Raw genomic sequence first — 24,533 nt, forward strand, 5'->3', positions numbered from 1 at the left:
CAGGGGGGCCAGAGAACCCACCCACCACCTTAATTATTCCAGAGGCAAATCTGTTTCTAGAGGGAAAGTCTTATAAAGCTCCTAGCACCACCCCTGCAGGCTGACCTCTCTGTACCTCTGGACTTGAAGCAGGCCTTCCCTGGCTTCTTGTAAATTGCAGGGAGGTCCAAGGGCATGGTGAGTCATCCCCCCCTCCATAGATAAAAGGTAAAGGACCCCTGGACAGTTAAATCCAGTCAAAGGCGACTCTGGGGTTGTGGTGCTCATCTCACTTTCAGGCCGAGGGAGCCGGCGTTTGTCCACAGACAGCTTTCTGGGTCATGTGGCCAGCATGGCTTTACTGCTTCTGGTGCAACGGAACACTGTGACGGAAACCAGAGTGCACAGAAATGCCGTTTACCTTCCTTCCACAGTGGTACCTACTTGTCTACTTGCACTGGTGTGCTTTTGAACTGCTAGGCTGGCAAGAGCTGGGACAGAGCAATGGGAGCTCACCTCGTCGCAGGGATTCAAACCGCTGACCTTCCGATCAGCAAGCCCAAGAGGCTCAGTGGTTTAGACCACAGCGCCACCCACGTCCCCCCTCCACAGACCCTATATAAACATCACGGGTTATCTTGTGGGTCTTATGTGAGGCAAAACGTCAACACTTGGAGACTCAGGCAGAAGGTGAACTAATAAGAAAAGGTTTATTTTACAAAACAAAGTTTGCAAAACTTTGTGTCAGGAAAAAATGTTATTTTAGGACACACTTAACTAATTAATAAATATACTAAAACTAGTGGGTGTTACACAGAGAGAAGCAACTCTTTCTGCTCTCTTAAGCAATCTCCATATTTGAGGATTCTCTCAAAAACAGCTCCTTTTATTTTCCCTCTCAAAATGCTGGCTCCACTCCCTCTGGCTAGCTGTCAGTAGCCAATCAGAGAGAGGCTTCAGCTGTCTGGTGGACTCCTTAGGCATCACTGGACTCTGGTCTCGCTCAGCTGTCCATCACACATGATCTGAAGGTACAAGATAATATAGGAGCCCTGATAAAGTTACAAAAGGTTTGATCTGGTCGATAACTGGACAGGAAATAACCTGTCTGTGGTTCATTATGAAAAGCAGCCATGATAATCAAGGTAATCAATGCAGGTGTAAGGCTGGTTCCATGCATTCAGTTGCAAGCCTTTCAAAAATATAAGAGACTGCTGGGAAATGAGAAGAGGACCTCCTGAGTTGCTTCTGTAACTGTTTGAAGGGCACAGCATACACTAAAGAGAAGGAAACATTATTTTGCACACACACCTCAATTTGCAGGTTATAATAATATGGATAGACTAAAATCACACACACATATGCTGTGATCACTTCCTTCCCAGGAATGGCTGAGTGATTAAGTGATGAAAAAAGATGAATGAGATGTTAATTTCCTCTAACCTATGTCGCTTACATGCCCTCTGATGACTGTTTAAACCTAGGCTGACATTATCAGTTACACCATCTATGGGTGTAGCTATGGTGTGATAATCCATACCATGCCAAAGTACTGCACCCTGTTTTCTTCTTCCGATTTTAAACATGTGTGCAGTGTTAGAAACTGAGATCTGAAAGCTAGGGGCTAAAAGGCACCTTAAACCTGAGTTGTGGGTGCAACAACAGAGTGTCTAGTCGTGCTTTATTATAACAAGAATACAAAGCTGAAAATGAATGAACTGCAGCTAAAATATTATGTTTATTTTTCACATGGTCTAGTCCTTCCCCTGCCCACCCCCTAATATTCTTAGGAGGGTCTCTTCTCCAGTCTTCAGAGATTATCTAGAAGTGGGGAGGCAGAACACTCTGCAGTTTTAATCTGAAATCTTAGGCGCAGTACTGCACCCAGAGCTCAGAAACTCCTTGCTCTAATCAAATTCCCTGTTGCAAAATGCACGTAGAACAATGGGAGTTTTGAACACTGCGTGTGTGCCTTGCAAAGATCCTCAGTTTGCTGAAGGCCTCCCTCGCCCCATGTCCTTCCGTTTAAAATAGGAAGAATGTTACAAGAGTGTTGTATAATGGTTAAAACGTTTGACTAGACCAATGGTTCCCAACCTTTTTTTGGCCATGCCCCACTTAAGCATCTCTAAAATCCTGATGCCCCCACCCCCTGTGACATATAACTCTTATCATTCAAAAAGTGAACTCTTATTCATGTGGAGGAAGCCTAAAAGGTCATTCACTGTTAACAACTCATTCTCAAATTGCCCCTTAAAAATCAAATTGCCCCCCTGTGGGACACGTGCCTCATGTTGGGAACCATGGGACTACTAGACCAAGGTTCAAATCCCACTCAGCTAGGAAGCTCAGTGCATGATGCTAGTCACTACCTCTCAGGCTGGTTTATCTCACAAAGTTGTTGTGAGGACAAAAGGTTGCATGAGGGAGAGAGAGAGAATTAGGTGTGCTCTCTGCTATCTTAAAATATTCAAGCTCAATCACAGAACAGCCACAGGGACAGTGTGAGCTTCCCTCTGTGTTGCAGAAGCTCATCTGGCCTCAACTGGAAGCCAAGCATTGAGTGTTGCTAGGCCAGCCTAATACTGTGGAGCACTTGTCCAGCAGACATTCAGCAAGCATCTTCACTTTTGATGTTCAGGTGTTTCTGAAGACTTTTTACGTCAACATAACTTTGTTGCTGTTTAATTTTTGTTTTTGGTTAACCAGTCATCTTAATGATGTGTGTGTGTGTGTGTGTGTGTGTGTGTGTGTGTGTGTGTGTGTGCAGAGTACATCTGAGCATGTGTAGACTTCTTTCTCTCAAACTTTTAAGGGTCAACTGCAGCCTATCCGCTCCACAAACGCACTTGAAGGAGTAGAATTTATGTGTGCTGTAGTGAATCTCCTATGCAGATAAGCCCCAACTCCTCTCTCAGGAAATCAGATAAAATATCCATCTGAGATAATAAAAGATAAAAGCACAAAGTGTATGAATACAACAGGAGTAGGATCATTCTAACCCATTTGCAATGTACAAAGGGCTGCTTTTAAGGTGATACGATGGCTCACAAAAAGAACCTTCTACTTTATCATTTCTAGAAACCATCACCCAATTAAAATTAGCCATTTACCCAGATATTTATTTATTTATTTATTTATTTATTTATTTACGGCTATTAGCCCATAAATTTACCCAGATAACATATGTCACCAACTATTTCTGCACAAGTCTGGAAGGAAAGCAACCTTTTTTGAACGTGCTCTCTTTATGCAAGTAATTGAACGTTTTAAAGAAACTTACTTAAAACAACACTTAACATTTTTATCTGGGTTCCTTAATTGTCTCCCTCTGAAAATAATTAAACAACTTCTCTGCTTCAAAACTACACACTGAAGCCATGCCTGATGTCTTTAGACAGCATTAGCCAAATCTTATTTACCACTCTTTGAGCTCCCAGAAATTAACTCTTCCTATGCCACCTCTTACACACAGAGAGAGGGGGGTGGGACTTGATTTTCTTCCAACAGCAATATTCTTTAAAATGATGAATGAAAATTGCTTCTGTTTAGCGCAAGCACACTTTACTCTGTGGCAGTGCTTTTTTCTAGAAAGAAAAAAATTCTAGGTGCCGGTACCCAACATGAAGTTGTTCCAGTAAGTGCCACACTTTTTAACAACAACAAAAAGAGGCGCTGGTACTGCATACCCCTGAGTACTCCCTAAAAAAAGCCCTGCTCAGTGGTGCTTTTGCAATGCTGACCTCTAGCACAGCACCAGAAGAGCAAAGCAATTATTTCTTTCCTTTCTCATATGAACTTCTCATGAAGAGCATCAGAGATCAAGGCAGAACCCAAAGGAAGTCTGTGCGACTGAGGTGGAGGCGTGTCTGTTTTTCAAGCAACAGAAAGGCCACATCCACACGGTGGTTTGTTCTGTTTTCCCAGTTTCCCTAACTGTTCATTTCTGCATTACATTTGGGCTTTCACATGACATAAAAGCCTGGAGGGTCACATTTTATCCCTAAGCCTGACTCCACCCCTTAGGTGATCTTACAGTTCTATACAGTGGCAGGCAGTCCTTCAGGTGTATCCATAGTTGCGCGTCAAGGCCCCAAGCTCCCCCATTTGTTGAATAATAAGACACTTGGACACCAGTATTTTAGGTTAGTGGGCGAATTAGGGCCACAACTGTATTGATTACAGAATGTGAGCGGTATCGGCTTAGGCATTGGAATTGAACCGACGATATCTGACTCCTGCCCACCATGCAGAGAGTCCAGTGAGGGTCAACCACCAGTAGGGGGAGCCCTGTTGATGTACATCAACTGAGAGCTCCCCCAGGGTCCCCGATGGGATTGTGGCATGGCCCTAGCCCAGGCATAGGCAAACTCAGCCCTCCAGATGTTTTGGGACCACAACTCCCATCATCCCTAGCTAACAGGACCAGTGGTCAGGGATGATGGGAACTGTAGTCTCAAAACTGGAGGGCTGAGTTTGCCTATGCCTGCCCTAGCCCCTACCCAGGCTTCGGACAAGATCCACACCCCCGGATCCACACCCCCTGATCCCTTTAATTGAATACTCTAAAAATGGAGGGGCAGGTGATGGCCACACCTCCCCTCCCCGGAACCAGGTTTCACCAATGCCTAACCACTAAACCTTACAAAGTTGTGACGATTACAATGAGGTAGGTGAAAACCAAGTGGCTGGTGCCAATTTGCCAAGTGGAAAAAATCCTACCAGGCCTCCTCAACAGGCTACCAGCCGAGGTCTATAGGAAGGCCAATCTAGTAAACACATGAAAAGAGGGTGGGAGATCCACAAAGCAGGAACTGAGAGGGTGATTCCTGGTCACGCGGCTGTTTAAATGCAGCAAGCCATGCCCCCCAGCCAACTAGATTGGTCAGCCAGGTGCGTGACCCGGCCAGAAATCCCCTCTAATGCAGGGGCATTGCTACACCCCCGCTGTGCATGGGGAGAGCCCGTGGCCAGCGTGCAACACCGCCCTGCCTGGAAGCGGAGCAGCTTTATTACATGTGCAACCTGAAAAGGCAAAATATCACTCCCGGTTAATGTCGTTGCCAAAATGTATAATTAAAAAAAGTAAAGGACCCCTGACAGTTAAGTCCAGTCACAGATGACTCTGGGGTTGCGGCGCTCATCTTGTTTACAGGCCAAGGGAGCCGGCGTTTGTCTGCAGACAGTTTTTCCGGGTCATGTGGCCAGCATGACTAAGCCATTTCTGGCGAACCAGAGCAGCGCATGGAAATGCCGTTTACCTTCCCGCTGGAGCGGTACCTATTTATCTACTTGCACTTTTTGGCGTGCTTTTGAACTGCTAGGTTGGCAGGAGCTGGGACCGAGCAACGGGCGCTCACCCCATCGCGGGGATTTGAACCGCCGACCTTCTGATCAGCAAACCCTAGGCTCAGCGGTTTAGACCACAGCGCCACCTGTATAATTACCTGGTTTAGAATACAGATTTGTCCAGTTATAATGCTCTGAGGTGTTACAAATCGAGAGTCATTGATCTTAGACAGAAGGGCCTACAAAGATACACATGTAAAAGAGCTACTGCCTAAATGCAGCTCATTCAGATCAGGAAACGTCCGCAAGCTTTTCTTCCAAGGCTCAGGATCATCCCTGATCTAACTCCTCTCTCAGTAGCTCAGGAAATGCACAGTTCTCGGGAGTCTTTTTAAAAATAGCCATTTTCCAGTGGTTTGTACAGCTCTAAGACTGTGTACACACTATGCCTGTAAAGTACACTTTCCCCCTCAACAAATTCTGGGCACTTTAGTTTACCCCTCACAGAGTTAATATTCCAAGCAACCATTAACAAACTACAGTGCCCAGAATTCTGTGAGGGAAATAATGTGCTTTGAATAAGCTTTAAAGGTATAGTGTGTACACAGCCTGAGATTTGAATTAGGGATGGGAGGAGAAAATTGTACCTGATTTGTACTTCCCAAACCAAAGAGTGAAATGAAACAGCTGCTCTTTGAACTTCACCTTTCCCCAAATTTTGTGGTGCAGTTTTGTAAACAAAACAAGTGCACAAAAATATATATTTAATGAAAATTAAGTACAAAATGACATTAGGTAAAACTGTGTAAAAATGCTTATATGAGGAGAAACACACACACAAAAATGCATACAAATTTCCATGCTGGCTTTTTTTAAAGAGGGAGAGGGGTTAAAGTAAATTGAGGCAGAAATAAATTGAACATAAGGCTGGAAAAAATAAGAAACTGAGAACACCAAAACTGACCAATTAATTCATCTCTAGCAGTGATTAATGTGAAGAACTTATATGAAATTATATATGAAATTTTGAGGGAGCAACTGAAAGCTTACTGGAAAACGGAGGGCTTTTGACAATAATAAAAATGAAGGCAAAACTAAAATCTTGACATTGTAAGCAGAGAGAAAAAGAGAGCATAGAAACCAAACAAACTTTTTTCCAAATGCTTACTGAGAAATCCCATAAATACTGGGTCAATTCCAAATTAAGGTGAAGGGAATTTAGCCATCACTACTCCCCATCTGCCTCTTGAGGGGCTTTTTCAGGAAATACATTCATTCCTTAACACACAAACATGACACCATCCTTGGGTGGGCAATTTTGGTTTCTCATTTCACCCGTCTTAATCCAAACCAAGGGTCCCCAGGATTAAGGAAGGGGTGTAGCTCATTTGAAACCTGCTATTTTAAACAAAACAGTTAATGCAACATGTAGTTTAGACCTCAGAGGCTTCACTCCCAGAGAGACCTGGGAAAGGATTTGAAACCTGAAGAAAGAAGACTCTTAGCATCTCATTGGAAGATAGGAAGTTGCCTTGTACAGACCCAAACCTGTATCAGAAAGTCAGTATTGCTAGGGACTGGACTTGGACTCTTCTGTGTGCAAAGCAGATCCTCTACCACTAAGCTCCAACACCCTCACAGTAGCTGAAAATTATCAAGGCATGCCCAATATCCATCAAAAGGGACAAAATAGGGACAGTAAATTCACCAAGGACAGGGAACGCACACACACACACACACATGGAGATGGCTTTCATTTACTGGGGCAGTTGCAGCATATGCATTTCAGAAAGAGGCGCTCTGCTGCATGAGAAACAGCAGCGACTCTCCTCATTTTACTCTTTGCCTAATTGGTTCACAGTCACCGAGACTCAAATAAGCCAAGGGTTTAAATAACAACTCCAAAGCCACAGTAAAGATAGAAAAAATTATTGCTTCCTGTCATGGCCAAATATTAAACACAGCACACACCTAATGACTCTATTACTCTCTGGGGAAGGCGCTTTATGAACAATAAAGTCCCAACAGACGTGCACTGTTTGGACTCGGAAGCCTCATTATGAGCTCACTGATCCAATACAATTTACAAGCTCGGTGGAGTCCTCTTGAAATTTAAACACACACATACAAAACACAAAAATACAACCACCAACTGGAGTTCTAAACAGAATTCCGAGAAAGAAATTAGCTTCAGGACTCTCTATCTGGAAACAAAATAAACAGAGAGAGGAAAGGAGATGGGGCGGGTGATACAAGCACTAAAGGGTTGGGGGTTGAAAGGAAAGGCAGCAGGAGAGAAAGAGAATGAATGAATGAACCCTGTTCATATGCTTAGGATTTAATTTGTGTTGTGAGCAAGGAGGCATGATGAGCCGGTAAGAGAGTTTCTGCACTGCAAGGGCACAGCACTCTGCCATTCATGCCTACCCAAAAGTCAGTTCCATTAAAGCCAGTGGGCCATACACCCAGATAACTCTGCACTGACTGAACCTTAAAACCTGTTTTAGACTGCAGGGCGGATCTCATGCCAGGTAGCATTTTTGCAGCAGGCTGGCTACTTGTGCATCGTCAAAAAGAAGTAGACAAGAGGGTGGCACAAATAATATTTGCATCCGTTAATCTATAGGTCCTTATGCTGATTTACATTTCTTTCTGCAAATTTGGAAGTCATGCTTTAATTTAAATAGAAATGCAATATATCTTGCCATAGTGGGGAAGGTAGTTCAGTCGGCTGCCCAGATGCTAAGAAACTAAGAAAAGTCCTGCTGGATCAGGCGAGTGGCCCATAAGTCCAGCATCCTGTTCTCACAGTGGCCAACCAGATGTCTATGAGAAGCCGCAAGCAGGACCTGAACTTAACAGCACTCTCCCATCCTGTGGTTTCCAGCAACTGGTATTCAGAAGCATACTGCCTAGGACTGTGGCGGGATGCTGGTGATGATGGACAACTTCAAGACTCCTCCCGCTCTCTATTTTTACAGTTCTTCATCTTAAACTGTACAGTCCTTCAAATAGAAGTGTCCACTAATTTAAAAGCAAGGGGTGGGTGTATTCCACCACCATGCCCTTAATTCTTCTAGTTAAGCTTGAGGTTTTATGCAGGGGGTGGGTGAGTTTCACATTGTACGTTCAGGTTTTTAGCCCTAGTTGTGTGAAATAAACGACTGGTGAGAGCATTCTTTAATCTTCTACCTTCTGAAGGCTTTTATCTCACATTTCTTGTGATTTTGAGATCTTATGGGCAGCCCTAATCCTGATGTGCTGGCAGGGTTGCGATTTGGCCTCTCTCCCCATCCCTGGCTAATCTGGAGTTCAGTTCAAGAGACAATGGAGTGCACCTCAGGAGGTGAAGTCAAACCACTGGAGAATCACAGTGCCTGCTCTGACCACAGGGACCAGTAACTGGTAACTACTCTCCCATGCTGGTTTTGCTACCTTAGCAGCACCAAAGTGACCTTTCTGGGGCACAAACCTGAGCTGTGTGTTTAGAGCATGGGTAGGCAAACTAAGGCCCGGGGGCTGGATCACCTTCTAAATCTGGCCCACAGACAGTCCAGGAATCAGCGTGTTTTCACATGAGTAGAACGTGTCCTTTTATTTAAAATGCATCTCTGGGTTATTTGTGGGGCATAGGAATTTCTTCATTATTATTTTTTCCAAAATATAGTCCGGCCCCCCACAAGGTCTGAGTGTCAGTGGACTGGCCCCCTGTTGAAAAAGTTTGCTGACCCCTGATTTAGAGGTCCTGGGCTGCCCAGAAGACAAATTTCCCTCTCAGCCTCGCTGATGTGGTCCAAGGAAAGTAGAGCGATACACATTTGGCACCAGCGTGGATGCAGGAATTGCTGGAAAGAGGCCTACAAGACACCATCCGACTGTCATAGGGACTCGACTCTGGATTTGTGTGGTGTTTACATAGCCTTTCCTTCTCCTGAAGATGTCCTGCAAGGCAGCAGGCACAGATTTTTCCTTGGGGTTTACTCGTGAATGAGTATAGCTGGAAGGCAGCAGAGGCTTAGAATCAGAGTTTTCCTTCTAAAAGCCAGCATAAATGCTTTCCCCTGGCATTTCTACATACAGTGGCTGATGTAATGCCCTGCTGGGGGAAGCTGGGGGAAGTTAAACTGGTGTAAAGGGCAAAACTGGGTGCATCAAAGTCAGAATGAGTGGGGAAAGGAATAAACAGTTGCATCGCATCCCAAATCCCTTCATTCACTGAGCTCCCACAGAGCTCAGTGCAACTTTAAAACTACAGTTTTCAGAGTTCCCCAGGAAAAGGGGATTGACTGTTAAGCCACTCTGGAAATTGTAGCGCATGGGGGGGAATAGGGGATCTCCTAACAATACTCAGCACCCTTAAACTACCGTTCCCAGGATTCTTTGGGGGAAGCCATGACTGTTAAAGTGGCATAAGACAGCTTTAACGTTATGGTGCAGATGAGGCCTAATATGGCAGTAGATGGGGAGGCTTTGCAAACAAACCCCTTTAACTTGTAAAAAAAAAACCCCAACCCATATTTATATTATTTTGATTAGCTTGTTAACAATTCCTGTTATGAATTCTGTTGGAGTTAGCAGCTCAGAATAGAAGAAAACAAAGTGTCAGAATCCTATCGTCAACTCACTGAATTCTCTAAACTATCCCTAAACACTTCAAGTTAAAAAGTATCTCTCTAAGCTGAAAGGTTAAGTGCAGGATATCAATACATGATGTAAGTTCTATATACTTCTCTTCAATTTATTAATCTTTATGCCCATGTTTCTAATGTTACCAACAATCTTCATAAAACATATACATATAAATATATTTGTTTCTGCTGTTCATATTTTAGTAACAAACTAATTAGCCCAACTAATTCTCTCAGCCAGTGCATCCCCTCCATGCAAATCATTTCCTTAATAAACGTATCAGTTTTGCTCATCTTATAAACTTGTCTCTAATGGTAGTGTTAATCCCATGTCAATTCTTCAAGAACAAAGCTGCTGGGTTTCAGCAAGGTACATTGGTTTATTTTGGCAACAGAGTTTAAAGGTGGTATATGAAGACAGAATTCACTAAGTGTGAGCAGGGGTGAGAGGGAAATTGACTCACTTTGCATATGCATGTGCACTTCCCCTAATCACAATTCCCAAACCAATAAGCAAACTGAAACACAAAGCTATCCTTCAAAATTTGCACCTCTCTGAATTTTGTGATGCAATTCTCCAACTTTAAAACATGACCCCAAAATGCATATATTAGTGGGGGAAATGTACAGAATGACATATGATGGACAATTCATTGCAAAAATGCATATATGTTTTAAGGTGTTTTATCCCTTGTTATGTAATAGAATAACAGTAATAATAAGAAGAAACAAATAATTTAAAAACATAAAATAATAATTAAAACAATAGACAACATCGCATACAAAAATTGCATAATGTTAGGAGAAATGTGCATAAAAATGCATATATATTTTCCTGCAGACTTTTCATAAAAGAAAACATCACAAACTGATATAGAAACGGAGTGACGGGAATTTAAGGTTGTCAAAATGAGAAGCCAGGACAACCTGGAATTGACAGATTTCTCCATCCAAAACTATCTGAGAACTTTTGTAGACACCAGCTGACATCACACTGTGATGTTCTGCTTCTTCAAATGACTTGTGCAAGTGAGACTTACTCTTCCCATCTGCAGCCCCCTACATACTCCCCAAATTTGCTCCAGAGGTTTGGAAGATCACATGGAGCAGAGTGAGGTGGGGCTGCAAGGAGAGGAAAGGAAAGGAAAGAAGTCCTGTTGGATCCTGTAGCACAATGGCAGGTCTTGCCCATACCTCATGGACCCATACCTCAAAAGGTTTTTAAAACAGGGAAAGAGAGAACATATCCATATTGGGATATCCATACAGTGGTATCTTGGTTGTCAAACTTAATCTGTTCTGGGAGTCCGTTCAACTCCCAGAACCGTTTGAAAACTAAAGCACAGCTTCCGATTGGCTGCAGGAGCTTCCTGCACTCAACTGGAAGCCACATCGGACGTTCGGCTTCCAAAAAATGTTCGCAAACCAGAACACATATTTCCAGGTTTGAGGCGTTTGGGAGCTGATTTGTTTGGGAGCCAAGCCGTTCAACAACCAAGGTACCACTGTATTGTTTCATCCCCAAAAATAAAACTATTCCTGGAGGGAAAAGATCTCTCTCTCTCGCTCTCTCTCTCTCCCCAGGGACTTCTGAGGAATCATATTGCCTTGAGGGGAAGGGAGGAGAGACAGCCTGCAGCCTCTTCAAGATAAGCAGTTGCTTGTCTTTTCTGTTTCATTGTATAATTCATACTGGTACTTAGAATTGTGTTCAGCTAATTTACAGTAGGCACACTGAAGTTAATGGATCTAGGTGAGTCATGTTCATTCTTTCCAGTGGGTCTATTCTGAACAGGAACGATATTTTAATTTAATTTAAATATATATTTTTACGGAAACAACTTTGTGATATCCTCACACACAGAAAATAGAAAAGTTTTTCTTCTCACAGACTCCTGTTCTTCTTATTTGTCCTCCCTTTTTACTACTTGTTCTTTTCCCTATTTGCGAGCACCCTGGGAAATACAGTAAGAAACAGACCATACTCACAAGGGACAAATATCCAGCACACAAGGGAATCAACTGTATGTATTAAGATTTGACAATGTCCTTTGTAATATGTTCTTGACAGCAGCTGCTCAAGAAGGAAGAATGTCTGTCCTCATGGAGACTGGTCCATTACAGTGAAGGAGATACTGCCTTTCTTCTGCCTTGCAACCAGCCCAGGGTGTGGCTCTGCCTGCCAGCTTAGACTCAATGCTGCCCCTTGTAGAACTGAGCAGAGAGGAGGGTAGGAACAAAACTAGAAACAATTGGCTCTGCTTGTTACTGGCTCTAGCTCAAACTTATTCTTGGTCTCTCTGCCTTCCATCCTGTCAATTCTGAAGGCCAACTACCATCGCTTGCCGATCTCCTGTAGATGTGCCAGACTTAAAGCAACTAGCAGGCTCATTGTTAACCTGGATTTCAGGCCTGACATTTGATGCCTGAGGTTAAGCTGTTGCTGAGAGAGGCATCTAGTCCAATCCCATGCAATGCAGTAATCCTGCCCACAACTGTTCCTGGGCAGGTTTGAACCACAACCTTCTGGTTAACAGCAAGACACATTGTTCCATGGTGCCATACTTGATCAGATGCATTAGCATTTGGGATGTGGCTTCATGCTTCTAGCTTTCTGTTTCCCAGGACCTACCTTTAAAGGTAAAGGTACCCCTGCCCGTACGGGCCAGTCTTGACAGACTCTAGGGTTGTGTGCTCATCTCACTCTAGAGGCCGGGAGCCAGCGCTGTCCGCAGACACTTCCGGGTCACGTGGCCAGCGTGACGAAGCTGCTCTGGCGAGCCAGAGCCGTACACGGAAACGCCGTTTACCTTCCCGCTAGTAAGCGGTCCCTATTTATCTACTTGCACCCGGGGGTGCTTTCGAACTGCTAGGCTGGCAGGCGCTGGGACCGAGCAACGGGAGCGCACCCCGCCGCAGGGATTCGAACCGCCGACCATGCGATCGGCAAGTCCTAGGCGCTGAGGTTTTACCCACAGCGCCACCCGCGTCCCTACCTTTAGTCTTCCTAATAAGAGAGGACATCTTCCAAAATAAATCATCGGAAGTCTCGGAACCTGCTTGGCTGCAGCAGAGAAGTCCAAGGTGACCGTTTCAGCTCCAAATTACTCGATTCTGTATGTAGAGTCATCTTTTTACTTGTTATGTTTTCACCCTGTGCTTCTTCAGGGAAGAATGGGCATTTGGTCCTAGCCTAGCACTCTCTAACCACTATGCAACACTACTGCTAGGGAAAGGATGGTTTTCTCCAGCAGGCCCCTGCTAGTCATCTAGAAGGCCTCCGAGTCAAGGCACAGTTGCTTCAGTTGCTTTTAAGAAAGCTCTTCTCTGACCCAGTTCTGCCTCTCCCCTCCTGAGTCACCAACTCCCCAACAGGACTGACCACGTGACAAGCTTTCTCCTTCAGCAAGATGCTGGGAAAAGAAGCGACCAGCTTGCTGCATGCAGAAGTGGACTTCTCCCCCAGCTGCTATGGCCATTGCTGACAGTTTTTTGCTTTCAATGTTATCTGGTTAGAACTCAGAGTGCTTTCGCTTCAGGACGGAGGCAGTGTGGTGAGGAGAGAAGAAATCCAGTGTTCTTTAAAAGGGACCAGGGCAGCCATTTGTCAAGTGACAGGGCAAAAGCACACCAAGTTACTGATTCCTCACAAACATCCCCAGCTACTAAAAAATTAATCAGCAGCAGATGGCACAACAGCAGTTCGTCGCAGGAGAGCCAGGCTAGAGCAGCAAACAAAAGCATTTGGACTCGGCAGGACAAGTGGGGAGATCACTGCAAGCTCAGGAGGGGAGAGGCGTGTGTGCAGAGGGGCTTTTGGCCGGCTCCCGTGGAGAGGCATGGGAAGAGAGAGATGTGTCTGCTTTGACTGTCCTGTACCACAGTAGGTAACAAGCAGCCTGGCCTTGACAACCATGCAGCCAACAGGGAAAAGAAGACTTGGAAACAGTTCCAAACATGCCATGGCTGGGTCAACTTCCTTAGTTCGCATGGGGACATGCAAGGTGTCTGCTTGCTCCCATTTATATAGCATAGGAGTGGTATCCACATTTTTACTCTTCAGGCTGTGTTTCTCAAACTTGAGACTTCAGCTGCTGGTTGGACTACAACTCTTGCCATCCCTAACCACTGGCCCTGCTAGCTAAGGATGATGGGAGTTGTAGTCCAACAACACTTGGGGACCAAAGTCTGAGAAACATTGCTCCTAGGGGGTTTCTGGGTTGTGGTGAGATCTCACAAGAGCCCTGTGGAATCTTGCAGGAGCCCCACAAGATCTAGCAGAGGCCTCCAGAGGCCTTGAATGACCTTCCTGAGATGCCTTGCTTACTTGGTTCCCAGGAAGATTGTGTGAGGCCTCTGGGCAATATTGCAAGGTTCTTGCCAGAAGTCATAGCTATGTCACACTGGTAAGAAAGACTTAGATGGGCAGTAAGAGGGGTGGTGGGTGGCACAAATGCAGGGTGGCACCTTCCCATTTTGCCTTAAGTGGCAAAGCAGGATGAACCAGCCCTGGAAGAAGGCAGGCAGGTGGGGGCTGGCTGAGGGCACACTGAGGTTGGTGGGCCAGTGCCCTATTTGCCCTGATGAACTAACCTGATGGACTGTAACTTCCTGACTTCCTGGGTAGGGTTCTAGGGCATGGGCAGGCCAAAAGCAGATCGGGATCTAGTGGTACGTCTGAGGGCAATTTGAAGTCTCTCAGCAAAGTTTCATATTCCCTATAGTTTGACAGCAAGTGGAGTTGGCAACAAAGTGTTGCAGAGTCAAGTGCTCCCTGCTCAGAATTCCAGCTAATCAAGTCTACATATACACATAATTTTCCATCCAGAGAGATGAGAGCCAGTGTGGTGTAGTGATTAAGAGTAGTAGGCTCGTAATCTGGTGAACCGGGTTCACATCTCCGCTCCTCCACATGCAGCTGCTGGGTGACCTTGGGCCAGTCACACTTCTTTGAAGTCTCTCAGCCTCACTCACCTCACAGAGTGTTTGTTGTGGGGGAGGAAGGGAAAGGAGAATGTTAGCCGCTTTGAGACTCCTTTTTTTTTATAATAATAATTTTTATTGCATTTTTCCAGTTTCAGATAATACAGAAAGAAGAAAAAACAGAAAAGATAAAAAGAAAAAGAAAAAAAATCAAACCATTCCAACAACTTATTTCATCTTCTATCGGACTTCCCCACATCTCCCGCATAATGCATTCTTATCAATAAATTTAATCAGCAAGTTGTAACCTTGTTTCGCGTGTTTCTTTGTACTTTCAATTAGAATTTGAGTTTAAATCCCTTATTTTCCAATTACTCTAAAAACATAACATATTATCACTTTTAACTATTTAAACATTGGTTCTTTCAAAGATGTTATCCAATTTCATATAAAATCCACTTTCATTACTGGGGCTAACCTTCTAAATCATGCGGCATATTATAGTTCATATAACTTATAATGTTTTTGTAGATAGTCTTTAAATTTTTCCCAGAGCCGCTTTGAGACTCCTTAAAGGGAGTGAAAGGCAGGGATATCAAATCCAAACTACTACTCTTCATCATCATCATCATCATCATCATCATCATCCCGCACCACACTCCAGTAGCCATGTCCACTGAATATGCTCAGTCTCTATTGGACAATTTGGGGGAGGTCTCTCCTTAGGTTTTTTCCTTAACGGGGTGCCAACTATAAGGGGTGAAAGGGGCTTCGGCCCCCTCAATATTTGTGGACAGGGAGCCCCCAAAGAGATTGGCCTCCTGCCTGCAAACACGCCCTCTGCGCTCCCCATCCCCCACCACCAACATGGAGGGTGATTTTTCCATGCTCTCCTCTCCAGCTCCTGCCACTGGCAGGAAGATCTCTGCGGGGGTGTCTGGTTCTTCCCCCCCAAAAAATTGCGCATGACATGCATATGATGTTACACAATGCCAGGCCCCCTCAATGTGGGGGGCAAGTGGGCACCCCTGTTCCTTAAGAATTATTTCTGCATTTCTTCAAACCTCAAGGTCCCTGCCCAACCCCCGAATTTGTTAATACTTGTGCGAGACTGATGCTATCTTGATCACATAAACAATGGCCCTGACAGCCTAAACATTACAAATGAATTGAACAGTTATAGCAAGTGAAAATTCTCAGCCACAGTGGGCTTTTTGCTAATTGCTCCTTTCTCAGACTCAGTGTTCCTCACCTGTAAAACAGGAGCATTCATTGGTTGATTTGAGAAGAGACATTTGCAATTCAGCTGGTCTTTTTCACAGGTTGCCATCCACATGTACTAGTCCCACCCCTCTGGCGTCATGTGCCCAGGCCCTAATGTCCACATGTCAAGTGAGAGGTCAGGAAAGGAATACCGATATGTGTACTGTTGTACATGGGGAGGTGCTGCATGCGCTCAGGGCTCCTACGTGTTCAGCTACATGTGCTCAGGTGCCCTTTGCAAATGGCCAAATCACTGTGTGGACTTTGAGGCCACATGGCCAGCTGGCCATGTTCATGCTCCAGATCCCACTCCAGGTCCTTGAATTTTCAGCTTTCATTCATGATTTAAAAAAAACAAGTCTCTAGTTCTCTTACTTGTCGAGATGTTCCAGGTTCTCTAGTTTTCTTACATTTCATTTTAATAATATTTAATACAATCAAATATATTTAAGCTTTTTGAGCTACTGGTAATTATGATCTGGCTGTTCCAGAGAGAATCCTTCTACTACATCCACTCACTGTGAAATTTCTAGCTATGAGCCTGCCCTTGTAGACTTCCAAGGGTTATTTTATCCTGTGGGGTACTTTAGCTTGGGAAACAAGAACCTGAAACCTGGTGCTCCTGAGTCCAGCAATCCACTTGTGATTGGGGGCTTGTTGCTGTCAAGGCCTTTTCATCCTTGCTCTACAACAACAATAATCCTCAGATTCCTAAAAGCCAAAACTTTCACATTCTTTTTTTTTAAAAAAAGCAACCCAAGTTTCTAGCCCTCACTTATGCTCCACAGCAATGAGGGCTGGAAAACCTCATGTCTTTGTTTTTAAAGATCTAAAACTCTTAAAAATCCAAGCTTTTCACAAACATAGTAGATACAATGACAATTTCTGGACCTACCAAACCATTTGGAGATATTGGAAATGGAAAGTTGTGTAGAAAAATGAATGAAACATTAACAGAGATGTAGTTATGTTCACTTCTGAATTATAAAGGGAGGGCTGTATGCTAAGACTTTGATTTGGCTTGGGAAACTCAATTTTCTCACATATTTTATTTCAAAGTGTATTAAAGCTACAATCCTATGCACTCCTATCTGGGAGCAACCATCTCATAAGTATGCAGTAGACATACTTAGGCCTTTGCTATAAACCTGGAAATTTTGCTTGATAAATCAGAGGCAAACAGCATAAAATGCACACTAGGGTTATATTTGTTATGGCCTTGGCTTTTACAATAATAACTCTTACCAATGAAAATTAAGAGGGAGATAAAGCAAATGTGTGTTTGCATCATTGGACGAATGAAGGCTGCAGCAGAAACATCTTGTGCTGTGAAGAAAGTTTTGGAGAGTGTTCAAGGTTAAAAAATGTTGACAAGAGGAGTTTATGTTCTCCATCCACAGATTCCCACTCCCCTTCTTCCAACTCATTTATAAAGCTGAAGAAGAAAGATACTATCCATTCTGAAAGCTGTTGTCTCTGCTTTACAGAACTGGACAGCTCTCTGTAGTGGGATTTAGCAAGTGCCGTGGGGGCAAACTAGAAGAAGCCGTAGATATGTCACTCCTTCTTTTTAAAAAGAGAGATTCTGTTCAATACAAGAGATGTAGGAAGCTGCCTTTGGGTCAGATCATTGGGTCCATCTAGTTCAGCATTGCATACTCTACACTGACTGGCAGTAGTTATCCAAGGTTCCAGGCTGGGATGCCTCATTTAAAGCACATGACTCCCCAAAAGACTCCTGGGAACTGTAGTTTACCCCTCACAGGCCTACCATTCCTAGCGCCCTTAAAAAACTACAATTCCCAGAGTTCTTTGGGGAAAGTCATGTGCTTTAAATGTATGGAATGGGTGTGACCAAAGACTAGAGAGAACATTTCTCCAGTCTTGAAACAGTCTGACCTACCTCACAGGAACATTGTGAGAAACTTATTCCTGTGAACTCTTTGGAGGAAGGACTGGAACAAACTGATAGGTTCTAAGAACCATATTGACAGGATACCTCATCACTATCTTGGTACCCATTCATTTCCCCCAGTTTCCTTTACTTCATTTAAATCAAACAAACATACAAATACTTAATGAACAAGAACTGACAGAATTGAGATCTCTCACTCGGAGAGAGCACAGAGGGAGAGTAAGAGTTTAGAGTTTCTTTCAAAGTCTTCCATTGATTTATAAATTCTTATAACAAAGTTAACCGTGCCATTTCTTCTAGTTTAGTTCTGTTCCATCGCATAAGAAAGGCTTCCCAAACTCAATTTTGCTAGTTTATCACACCCAAGTACATTTCCTTAAAAGCCATTACCTTACACATCAACTCAGTGTGGACCTTTCTACAACGATCTCACACAAATGGCTTTTTGTTATTTTCCCCAAGATTTTTAAAGCAATAATCATCCCACGCCCTGACAGCAAATTCCCCCCAAGTTCTACCAAGTTTTATTTCCAACAAAACTTTTCATGTCAGTTAATAAAATAACTTGTGCTGTCATTTTGTCTACCAACATCCATTCAGTGTCCTTTTATATCTGCAGCCCTGACCTATTCAAATTAACTCAGAGGTAAGCCTTGCTGAGTTCAAAGGGACTTGCTTCCAAGTAAATATGGGTAAGATTGCAGCCTTGATCAGTAGTGCAATGGCTACTCAAAAATAAGTCTGATTGTTTTAAATGGAGCTTGTTGATTCCATGTGCACTGGATTGCAGACTTAAAATAAAAATTTTAAAGCGCACACTGATTGGAATGCTCCGGTTAATTTAAGGAGCATGTGGTTTTTAATACAGGAGTCACTTTAAAAGAGGCATGCACCCTTGAAATTAGGTGGAATGCCTCTTCTCTGTAAATAAATACATACTGTTAAGTAATGGTGTCAAGTAGCAACTCCTGGATGCATCATCTAAAAACAAAGGCTGTGTGCACACTATACCTGAGCTGGAAAAGGGATCTTTTTGTGGGGAGGGGGGCAGCTCAAAGAAAATGTGGAAAGGGCAGATGCCACATGCGAGGGATCATTAGCAAAGGGGCTGAATATAAATGTGCCAGCAGCACAGTGCTGAACCACAACGCCCTAAATTGTTGGAACAGCTGAAAGCTGGGAAGGAGGCACATCACACCCACCCAGCACTTCCTGCATCTGTCACCACAGCCAGGACTATGAGACACATCAGTAGCAGCCACTCAGGGAGGGCATCCTGGCCTGTGTGGGACTAACATCTAGCCTCTGCAACAGCCAGGAAACTCAGCTGCAGAAGGGCATTTGCTGGGATGCTGAAGAACAAAAGGAGTGAGGACTTACCTACATTGTTTTTCGGCTGCAGTGACTATTGCATCACCATTTATTTTAACTGTTATCTGATTATATACTATAAGCTGCCTCGAGAACTTTGGTTGGTAGGTGGGTATAAATAAATTTAGAGCACATGGCTTCCCCCAGAGAATCCTGGGAACTGTAGTTGGGAATTGTAGCTCTGTGAAGGGTATACTACAGTTCCCATGATTCTTTGGGGAAATCTGTGTACTTTAAATATATGGTGTGTATGCAGCCAAAGTAAGAGTCTTTTTTTCTTTAGAACTATGCAAATGTATGTGTGATTAGTCCATCACTGAAACGTCATATGCTGAATAGATAGCCATTTATTTTAATAAATTCTTAATATTTTTATATTTCTATAATTTTTGTAAAAATTGCCATTTTGCCCCCAAAGCACAGTTTGGCATACATATGACTGGTGAGATGAGCTCCGTTGGAAGGGATGTCTAGGGAAGTGAGTTGCTTATGTCTCTGGCAGAACTATGTCAAAATGCAACAATTTTGTGGGAATTGCATGAGACCAGTTTGTACAAATTGCAAAATTTGAGCTATATATTAAACTCTTAACTATCCTACTGGAATGGTGGAGACCTAGGCTGTTTCTGTAAGAAATTAACCCAAAACCCCTTGACACTTAGATGTAATAGATGTGGGCTGATGAACTGATGGAAAGAGATTGGATACAAAGCATGTGTGATCTGCTGATTACACAACAAATCTGGACCGTGCAAGAGAGAGATGAAAACTGGATCACTTCAGAAAAGACTGGCGGAAAGCAGACCACTGCATGGAAGACAGGTGGCCAGATCAGGACTGTTGTGTGGGGGAAGAATAGGACTGACCCTATTCTTTTACGTATCATCTTCCCAGTGCAACTCATACTCCACCCCTCTCATTTCTGTTGTCATTGGAAGGTGCTGATTAATGAAAATCTGACATCTTCAGGGACAAACAGATGCTGGAGGAAGAAGCAGTTTCTGGCAGGAAAAAGGCACAGAGAGGAAATTATTAACCCCTTCCTCCACATGTGCCACACTTTCAATCTGCATGGGAGCTCTGCACAGTTGCTTTTTGCAGAATAATAATAATAATAATAATAATAATAATAATAATAATAATAATAATAATAATAATAATTTGGCATTAAACATGCTTTAGAGAAACCTTTGATAGCAGTATGATGCTTTGCCCCAAATGCTATCATTTCACAGAATTCCTGCAGCAATTCCAGGTATGATTTTCACATTCTGTTGATCAAACCTCTTGACTGATTTTTTTTTTTACTAAAATGCACCTCCCAAAATAATAATAATAACCAGGCACCATAAAGTTAATTTTTTTTATTTTACTTTTTAAAAGTAGCAGATGAAAAGCACTATCCTTAACTCTCTCACAGGAGGAAATGCTTCTAAGACAGTTCCTAATGCAACTAACATTTATCGTCCAGAAACAAATCAAACAAATTTTATTTTCCCCCTTCAAAATTATTTCCTTATTAATGAGCAAAATTCATGCCAACTTAAACAATTAATAAATCTCATACAATTAATAGACGAGGGCTGCAATTCTATAGCCAGCTACCTGGGAGTAAGGTCCGTTGAGTTCAGTGGGACTTACTTATGAATAGACTTGTATAGGGCTGTGCTATACGATTTATTTAAAAGTCTTAAGTCATGGCCAACCATTCCCTTCACTGAGGCCCATGAGGCGGAGAGAAGGAGCCTGCCTCAGGTGGCAGAATCTTGCAGGAAGTGCCTCTGCAGGCATGCTGTCCACCCCTGCTGCCGCCAGGCTTGTGCAGTGGCAATGGCTTCCAGTGAGAGCTCATGAGACTTCCACAAATTCTTTCAAGAGATCCATGAGATCTCGCCATAAGCTGCAGCCATGTGACTGTGGTAAGACACTGAAACAGAACAGGCCACCCTTGCCCTCCACCTTGCAGAACAGAACTTTGCAATCATGTAATTTTGCTCACCAGTATGTCTGAAGGAAATGAAACTGTATCCTTTTAACTTATCACATACATACATACATACATACATACATACTGTACATGTAAAACACACACATACCTGCTTCCAACTCTTGTATTGTTTCAGAGGAGAAAGAAAAGTAATAGAGAAGTAATAGAGATGTTCCAGATCACATTGTGAACCATCAGTCTACTCACAACAACAAACAACAACTAATAATAATAATAATAATACATGACATTTGCTGTACTTAAGTAGCCCAACAACAGATGGGAACTTGAAGGTCATAGGGCATGCCCTGCACAGGGCAGGACTCTTACTTTCGCAGCATGCTTCACAGGTAGCTAACCTCTGCTTAACCTCTGCTTAAATTCCAGAACAGGTCCAATACATTGTTCTGCCTGAGGCGGAGGACTAGATGGCAGCCCCTTCCTTTTTCATGCACAGAAGCCAACTGGACTAGTAGCTGAATCTAACTTCAGCACTAGGAACAGAGGACAGTGATGAGCATCATCCATTGCATCTGAGGCAGCAGATTAGTTTACACAGAGGCAGGTGACTGGTGGCATGAGGTTTATGAGGAACAGCCAGGATGCTGCCACTGCTGCCCTCCAGCAACTGCCGCCTGATGCAGTTGCCTCACTTTGTCTAATGGCAGGGCTAGCTGCATTACATACCTTCAGAAAAGGAGAAGCCACCACCTCCTGAGGCAGTCTGTTTTATTGCCAAATAGCCCTTAACTCAACATGTAGCTGAATTCTGCTTCCTTGCAATTTCCAAACATTGTCCTCTGGAGCAACATGAGTAATTTCAGGAAAATTGCAATAAATGCATTCATGTGGGTGATTGTCTGTGTTGTGTTGAGGGGTTCAGTCCACGACACACACATACACTTCTAACAGCTTCCACCTACAGTGGTCATACTCAACTTAATGATCTATATTGATGCACAGAGTGTCTCTTTCAACCATATACAAGACCTCCAAAGCAACAGGCACCACCAGACACACACACACACAAGCTTATCAAACTTCATGAGCTCATTCTCTTCCCAAAAAGTGACTGTTAATTTCACCACCAATATATCAGCCAACTTCAAACCCTGTTTGCTACCAATTTTTCATTGCAATCAGGATACAAAAGGGAACGCTTTTTGACTCTGGCTCAGAAAGAAACAACTCTTGAGACAAAGCAAATGTGGAAATGCAACGATCTGCAGAAAAGTTTATAGTAATTCCAATGCCAGGCATTTCAAACTTGGCTAATGCTTTTTCCACAAGAATGTGCCTGCAACATCATTATTTTATAAAGGAATGTTAATGAAGCAGCAAGCGGGACCTGAAATGCTATCTCTGTTCTACGTATCCAGCAGGAGCCCATCCCTCACCAAACAGACAACATCAAGCATGCTGCCACACAATGAAGACTTAGCCAAGCTTAGATAAGCAAACAGAAGACATTATATTTTTTTAAGAACAGACATTCCATCAAAGAAGGCCAAGAAATTTTGAGTCTTCCCCCCCCCAAAAAATAGTACAGCACTAACATCAACTGTCAAGCAGATACTTGCATCAAGATTCTCCACCTCATCCAGTTGCACATGATAAAAAAACCTTGCTCTTTGTTTTTATTGCTTTTTTAAAACTTAACTTTTATTTCCTACCTGTCGATGATCACAGGGTCTGAAGGAGTCTCATTGCGGTTTCCACAGCTTTTCTTTTCACAACAACGGCTGGAGAACGAAGGAAACAAACAAAAAGGGATCATAATTCACTAAGTATAACCAAGGTGGGCACCAGAGGCAGGTATCATTGGGCCCCACCTTCTGTTGGGGCCCCCACTGCCATGCTCCTGCCTCCCCTTGCTCCTTCTCCTCCTTCTCCTTGTCTTCATCATACACTGCCCTGCCTTCTCCAAACATCTGAGCCCAGAGTGGGAAACTTTTCACGGCATGATGGTTACATTCCTTTTGGGACAACGTTCTGGGAGTCACATGCCAATGGTAGACAGGACCAAAAGCAAATGTGGGTGGAATAATAAATGCCAAATTTACCTCTGCACAGTAGGCTAGTTTCTACATTCCCTCACATGTCTTGCTTTGTCCTCCTTCCAGGCAAGCAAGAGGCATTATCAGAGTTCAAAGACACATTCCAGTCAGGCAGAAGCAACCACTGTTTCTAGGTCATTGTGGGAAATAGCTCCCCACCGTCTCCAGTCCACACCAGAGCCCCTCTCAAACCCGGGGCCAGCCTTGCGATTGCACCTTCCCAACTTTTTAATAATGTCATGATAAATACACAACAGCCCAGGCCTTCAAGTAATTTTTAATGCCATTTAGTGGTTGGCTCATTTCCCACTGGTAAAATATTATAACTTTATATGTCTGCTGAATGTGCAATAAAATTTTGATCCACTTTCAAGCATATAAATAGTTAGGTTGCATGTATATTTTTAGAGTCTCAGATGAAATCAAGCACAATGTAACTAAATTGCAGCCACAAAGTGGCGGGCAGGGTGTACCCCACAGGGCAGCTTGCACAAGTGTAGCCCAGCAAGCTGGACACAACTGCGAAGCATGAATGGTGGCCTAACGGAAGCTTGAGGATCCTTTTTGTTTTCTGTCTGAAACTGCAAAAAACTGGATGGGAATATCAAGAACCTGGCACAGAAGCTTTAAGAAGATTTGAGTGTTTTTGACTGGCTGGAATATATCACTGAATTCTGACAAAGCCTCTTGCTCATCTGGGCTTAAGACAGAGAAGAGAATGTGTGCGAACAAACCTACTGTAAAAAGGTAAGATTTATTTAGTTATTGCTATCTGCCACCTTTCCTCCAAGGAGCTCAAGGTGGAGTGATATAGTTCTCTCCTCCCCATTTTATCCTCACAACAACTTTGTGACATGGGTTAAGCTAAGAGTGAGTGACTGGCCTAAGGTCATGGCTGAGTGGGGATTTGAACCCTGGTCTCCCAAATCCTAGTCTAATGCTCTAACCACTACACCACACTGGCTCTCATGAACTGAATTGCCCCAGCCACTGCTACCTTTGGCCCTGCTCATCCCTGGCCCCTCAAAGCTTCCCCAGAACAGAATGCAGCCCTCAGGCTGTAGGGAGTGCTGAAATACTGAATGATCTCAATTGATATGACAGCTTTCTGTGTTCCTGTG

General features: G+C 43.5%; 1 protein-coding gene across 2 annotated transcripts in view; it reads right to left on the reverse strand.

Annotated features, from left to right (window-relative positions):
• Positions 1-24,533, reverse strand: part of EBF2 (EBF transcription factor 2) — a 265,985-nt gene that overhangs the window by 222,964 nt on the left and 18,488 nt on the right. For both annotated transcript variants that reach the window (XM_081171701.1, XM_081171700.1), the window contains exon 6: positions 23,029-23,097. In XM_081171701.1, the coding sequence (XP_081027827.1) occupies positions 23,029-23,097 (69 nt within the window). The remainder of the gene's footprint in view (positions 1-23,028; positions 23,098-24,533) is intronic.

The sequence above is a fragment of the Podarcis bocagei genome, assembly GCF_964188305.1.
Source record: "Podarcis bocagei genome assembly, chromosome: 15".
Lineage (NCBI taxonomy): Eukaryota > Metazoa > Chordata > Lepidosauria > Squamata > Lacertidae > Podarcis > Podarcis bocagei.